At 37.4% G+C, this 6,165-nt stretch overlaps 2 protein-coding genes across 2 annotated transcripts in view; one reads left to right on the plus strand and one right to left on the minus strand.

Moving 5' to 3' along the window:
• The window catches only part of LOC118423285 (chromodomain-helicase-DNA-binding protein 1-like), a 19,274-nt gene extending 17,936 nt beyond the window's left edge, over nt 1-1,338 (plus strand). The window contains exons 27-28 of the mRNA XM_035831377.1: nt 211-292; nt 945-1,338. Of these exons, the coding sequence (XP_035687270.1) occupies nt 211-292; nt 945-1,061 (199 nt within the window). The 3' untranslated portion in view covers nt 1,062-1,338. The remainder of the gene's footprint in view (nt 1-210; nt 293-944) is intronic.
• Nucleotides 767-6,124, minus strand: LOC118423333 (prefoldin subunit 3-like). Its single transcript, XM_035831456.1, has 6 exons — nt 5,946-6,124; nt 4,418-4,542; nt 3,948-4,014; nt 3,663-3,761; nt 2,861-2,999; nt 767-2,111 (listed from the first exon to the last, which is right to left on the minus strand). The coding sequence occupies exons 1-6, from the start codon at nt 5,997-5,999 to the stop codon at nt 2,053-2,055; spliced, it is 543 nt and encodes a 180-aa protein (XP_035687349.1). The 5' UTR covers nt 6,000-6,124; the 3' UTR covers nt 767-2,052.
• Between the last annotated feature and the right edge of the window lie 41 nt (nt 6,125-6,165).

Genomic DNA, 6,165 nt, shown 5'->3' on the forward strand with positions numbered 1-6,165 from the left:
GGTATGCTACAGACAATACTGAGCTATATATACACATACACATGCACAGACACTGCAGGGGGTACAGATGTGAAAGGGAATATCATAATACTTTATGCAAATTAGATGGCTATATAAACCCCTGTATAATGGAGTTCTTCATATTACAAAGCACCGTTTCAATACTTGACATATTTCAATTCAAATTTGACAATCCTTAACCCTTCTCACTTATGATGGAGATGTACATGAGTCCCCTACAGAAGACACCACCCATGTGGTGGTCGGTTCACATAGCAGTGAGGATGATCAGGTAAGTACCACGGACATGATACCTGGTTGTGATGCTCAAAATGAGCCAAATCTAACATTTTAAATTAGTTCTTTTTTTAATGTAATGTCTACATGCAGAATTCAAGATACACCAACTGTTATACCATACTTTGCTCTTTATAAGTTGAAGTTCAAGTCTTTCCCACACCTGAGGTTGCATATAGGGTGGCCTACATCTCGCGTTTCTGTAGCCCTGGGCCACACAGCTTTTGTGCAATCACTACAGCAGGGGGCTAGTCCATGGTAGTGGTCTGTGTTCAACAGTATTACTTTTTGCAAATGTTGAGTGTTAAGCAGAGAAAGCATTACCATTTTTAAGCCATAGGTATGACTCTATGCGTGCAAGGGGCTTAGGGATGATAATTCTTTATACATTCCATATTCATTGTTCCCATCCAGCAATATTAAATATTGAAGATCAAAACATCAAAAGACAAAGAAATGATAGTCCTCAGCTTCCATACACGCATTTATTATTGATGCTCAAACAACTCCTGCAGATGCATAATTATGCATTTACTTTTGAAAAATGTGGCTTCTTTGTTCCAAGTTGTGTCTAGCATATCCTTATTATGTTTCACTGCTGCACCATATCTATTCTGACAGCTGCCGAATTCATTATCCCTAAACAGGTGCTGCAGCAGGTGGTTGCCGACTGTACAGAGGCAGCTGTTGTGAGCACCAGGTGGCTGGACGAGTGTCTGTCACGTGGAAGGAAAGTTGCAGAGGAGCCCCACAAAATAGACTGATCCTGACTGTCAATCACAATTAGCAGTTCAACCAATGAGAGCATGACAATTAGCAGATTGACCAATGAGAGAGTTTCTGCATGTCTGTCATTTGAGGCTATGGGATTGGTCTATAGCATTAAAAAGACACCCAATATACTTTTACATGCATCATGTATGTAATTTTGCCTTGAAATATGACTTCAGATGTTTTATGAATACATATTTGTGGATGACTCCATTGTTGTTCAATTATAGATTTTAACAAAGAAATTGTTAGCAAACTAAAATCAAAAAATTTATCTTGTCAGATATATGGAAATGTTATTATGAGAATACAGTTAGCATTATCCTAAAGACAACTGGTCACAAAAACAACAAAAAATGGTAGAAAAGAACCAAATATATACATGGTGTTTGTACATACTTTGAATAAACAGTAACTCAACAAATTTTGCTCGTTTCATGTTGCAAAAGTTATCACCAATAATATAAACACACACACAAAATATTATATCCAAACATGTTGCATACAGTCATAGCTGTATGCATGTTAAGTGCATCAACACAAATTATCTTTGCACCTGTAACCTAACATTTGCATTCTTTGAAAGTGAACTCAAAGCAAGCCTTGAAAACATCAAGGTTTGAAGAATACTCCAAAATATGTGGGTTTGATGGTGTCCTTTTTTGGTGAAATTTCAAATTCTGCCATATTACTTTTGGGACCAAAATGTTACACAGCGGGGTTTTAACATGTAAGACATAGACAAAAGTAATCCACACTAAAAACAAAAGCATACATATAAGATGTACATGCACATGTAATACACTCAGGCACTTGGTGGTATGTGGTTAAAACAAACAAATCAACAAATTTATATACCTATCCATGGTGATGCAAACAATGATAGCAGAGCACACAGAAATGTATTCTTTGAGAGGCGAATTATTAGTTAAAGCTTTGGGGAAGGGGGGATGCTGCAATTTTGTAATCGTGCCATGAGAAGGGTTAAGGTAGTTTCGCTGCCTGCCGTCTTCTGACGTCCCAGTTGAAAACTCTGGCCATGTCTGGGGGGAATGGTTAAGGTACAAAATACAAGACAAGGACTATAATGTCTCCTAGTAGTGTTACATTGTCTGTGGTCTCCATCCTATTCTAACTACTTTGATTACCTTCCAACTGAATAGTCTGGCAACAGCTAATACTGTAATAGAGAAATGTTTTGCATTCAAATATTAAACTGAAATATAGGTGAGGGATTTGATTGGCTCGAAGTCACACGGCCCTCAAAGATTTTAAGCTCAAGTCATTTCCGCATCAGATGGCACATAAATGTAGGTGCCTGTCTCCATTTCAATAGCCCTTGGGCCATACAACTTTGTGCAATTACTACAGCAGGGAGCTAATCCACTGGTACTAGTGTGTGTATGTTTACCTACATTACTCTTTCCCAAATGCTAAGCAGAGAATGTAGCATGTACCATTTCTAAGTCTTTCAGTTTGATATGACCCTCAGGGATCGAACTCGCAACCTACTAAATGCCAGGTGAACACTGTCGACTCACCTGGGCATTGCATCATGATCAGTGCAGGTGGCATGGGGTTCAATTAGGCATTCTGAAGTTTGATCCCTATTTTACAACTTTTGAGAAATACATGTATCCTATTCCCAAACTAATGTAGATAGTAAAGAACCAAATGTGTACATTAAGGACGGGTCAGACTATTTGAAGTCTTCTAGGTTTAAAGTTTTTTTACATACCTGTGCATGTAAATTTTGCAAAGATGCAAGTGGTTCTTTTTGCACAAAGGATACTGACTTCTGTGGTGGTGAGCTGGTTCCTGAGGAACTCCAGGTCCTTCTCCACCTGAGACATACTGGCCGTGGCCGCGCTGTGGTTTTTGGACAGCAGGGCCGCCGCATCATCCACAGTGTACTCCAACATGACATTGGCCTGTGGAGGGTTAAAGCAACATTGATCCAGTTCAGCTCACTGAAGAGATACTGTAAATGTAGAAATGTTTGCGGTGGATTAATGTTCGCGGTTTTAACTTAAAACTACCGCGAACATTTTTCTATTAATTGTATTAGATTGCAGTCTATGGTGTTGCCGCGAACTTAAATCCACCGTGAAAAGACCTTTTACCCGCTACCACGAAATTAAATGCATTTACAATATTCTTCCACTGGTAATGACAGAAAAGACCAATGCTACATGTACAAATGTATGTACAGTCAGGGTTGGACAAGTTTTCCACAATTCACTTGTCTTATCGTCGGGTAAGCACAGAAAAATAGAAAATACGCATCCCTATTTCCTGTCACTCCACGGTAAATATGAATGTCATTTTAAAACGTGATCGCAAAAAACACACAGACAGACCAAACACAACTTCTCCCCACTCTTTTATTGACCTGATGACAGATTGATAAATAACTAAATCTACCAACTCCATTAACTCAGCTACCTTTCACTCCTGTAACTGTGGCTTTTATTGGTCACTTCCTGCCATTTTGTGGTGAGACAGGCTTATATATGCATAATAATTCAGATAACCAAAGAAATAGACATTGAAAATAATCCAACTCAGTAAGCAGAGATGACTATGGTACGTACCCCAAGCCAAAGGCAGACCTTCTCTGTTGGAGGGACGGTTGCTTTGGCATACAGATTGTCTGACATCATAAAACTGGTCTCCATTGGCTCACTGGAACCCTGCAAGGCATCATGGGATAGACAGACATTTTCAAAATCATTGAAACAAACTGTCAATTTGATTATTGGTCTTGCATCAAAATCTGTTGTTCATGCATTCTTGACAAAAGTTGATGTTAGAAATCAAAAAGTGTAGCAATGTTATTTTTTGAGCAATTTGCTGTGGGGACAAACAATTTCACATACCTTTCTGCTTTGCATATGTTGAATTATATCTAATGTTGTCTTAATTTCTGGGATTTGGCCCTTCAACCTGAAAGGGGGAAGTAAACATTGAACAAAATTTAAGGAAAATCAACAAACTGTTTTAAATGATGCACATTCAAGTTATTACAACAAGAAATTTTGCCATTTTCTTTCCTGTATACTCCTTTTTTTTGCACTCAAAATAAATATCTTTTTCAGTATGCTAAAACAGTTTGATCTACATGTATAACACAACTTTCCTTTCTTAACATAGCTGTCACTTTTTTTTATAATCATTCACCTATGTCTTACATGTACATTCACAGCTGTACACAGCACTCACATAATCTCCATATGTGAGGTGTTAATACCTGTTTTAAAGAATTTAATATAATTTTTATAAATATTCTAAAATTCAGCTTACTGTAGTGTAGAGACCACCACCAGATAATACTTTCAACTTGCATTACCTGTTCTTTTTCTGTTGTAAGTTGAACTCCATGAACTTGTATTTCTGGTACTGTTCGTCCAGCTTACGGAGAACTTTCTCTGCATTCTCATGTTCCGGCTCCTTCATGTAGGCATCCACATCTTCCTGTAGGCATAGTAAACCAGAAAAAAATAGTTACTAAATACAGTTTCTAACACAGACAAAACTTCCAAAGTGAAACAACTTATTCTTCTTTTTGGAATGGATTGAAATCATTGTTCTAGTCATCCTGAATTTTTTTCCCATCCCCTGGATTTTGATTGGAAATCCTGTTGAAGGTGCGACAATCCTAGAGGGGTCTGGGGACATACTCCCCCCCCGGAAAATTTTCACATCTAGACCAGGTCTGAAACGCAATTTCTTTGATATTTTGAGGGGCAAATTTTGCTGGCAGACCCAGTTTGGTTGACTGTTCAAATAATATCTTTACATGCCAATTTTTGTCTGTCACATAGGATGGAATGGGCAAAATTTTTGTCTGTCCTCAGTGTCACAATTCCGTCAAAGGACGGAAGGATGGATGCTGGCTAGAACCCTGATTGCAATGAATACAATATTGTTCAGTGCTTAAATAAATTTCACTGTTTCAAGAACTTGTACCTTTTTTTTGCATTCATGGCTGAAACAACCAAGATACATGTAGTAAGGGGATAGCACTTTTTATTAGAAGTGAGAACATTTGTTGTTGTTGTTGTCCTCGTTTAACGTCTATTATTTCATTTTATTATTTATGTCAATATACTTATATAGCAGTATCATGCATATATGAGTATACATAAGTTTGTAGTGAGAGTTAATGGCTGAAAAACCTTGAACAGATATCCACGGCAATTATTTCATGATTCACACTCACAGTTCCCCTGTCATCCTGTACTGTACATTCAATTTCATGGGGATTGAAAAAATTAATGTGGTATAGGTGAGGTGTATTAAATCTGCAACTGAGTTTGACTTATTACCCCAGGATTCCTGTCACTGCGTATGCGCACTTGGAATAGTTCAAACTAGCTGATATATATGTTTGCGATGCCATGATTTTGCAGTGGATAATTTTGGAAACTCCACAAATACTACCACCGCAAACAGTTGATATCTTACTTTTCTTAGTTTTTCACAGTGTCTTCCATAAGTTCCATAATTTTTTTTCCTTCCAAAATATGTTCAGAAATTATGATCTAAAGATATATTTATTTCAGCTGATAGCTTCAACTTTTCCACACACAGAGCTAATCTCCAATTCTAAAATTTCAGTTCCTTGATATTTAAACTCAAGGTGAAGCGAAGAATGTATAAGTTAACATGTATGCACGATTTTACATGCAAGTCACTGTCAGAAATTCGAAGTTGAAAGATAATTGATGAAACATAGGGGCGGGGTGAGCTCACTTCAACTGCACGTAGCAACCTAACCAAGGCAAACACTCCACAAATTCCTACAGTAAAATTTTCTTAAAGATTCTTCTGAGGATTTAAGACGTTGCAACGCTCGAAGAAACGCACAAACTTACCACAAAACGCATCTGAGGGATGCCACCATGTGCTTTCTGTTCCTCTACCGCCATTTTGGAAAGAAAATGTAGTGAAAGCACGTGACACTATCCAACTCTCGTTTAACAAAAATGTAAGAAAACGACCATAAATCTGCATACTTTTAGGTTCAAAATACCACATATCTTATATTGTCTTTAATTGTTATCAGAGGAATTGTTATAATATCAAAAATTTGTA

Source organism: Branchiostoma floridae, chromosome 9 (genome assembly GCF_000003815.2).
Source record: "Branchiostoma floridae strain S238N-H82 chromosome 9, Bfl_VNyyK, whole genome shotgun sequence".
Classification (NCBI taxonomy): Eukaryota; Metazoa; Chordata; class Leptocardii; order Amphioxiformes; family Branchiostomatidae; genus Branchiostoma; species Branchiostoma floridae.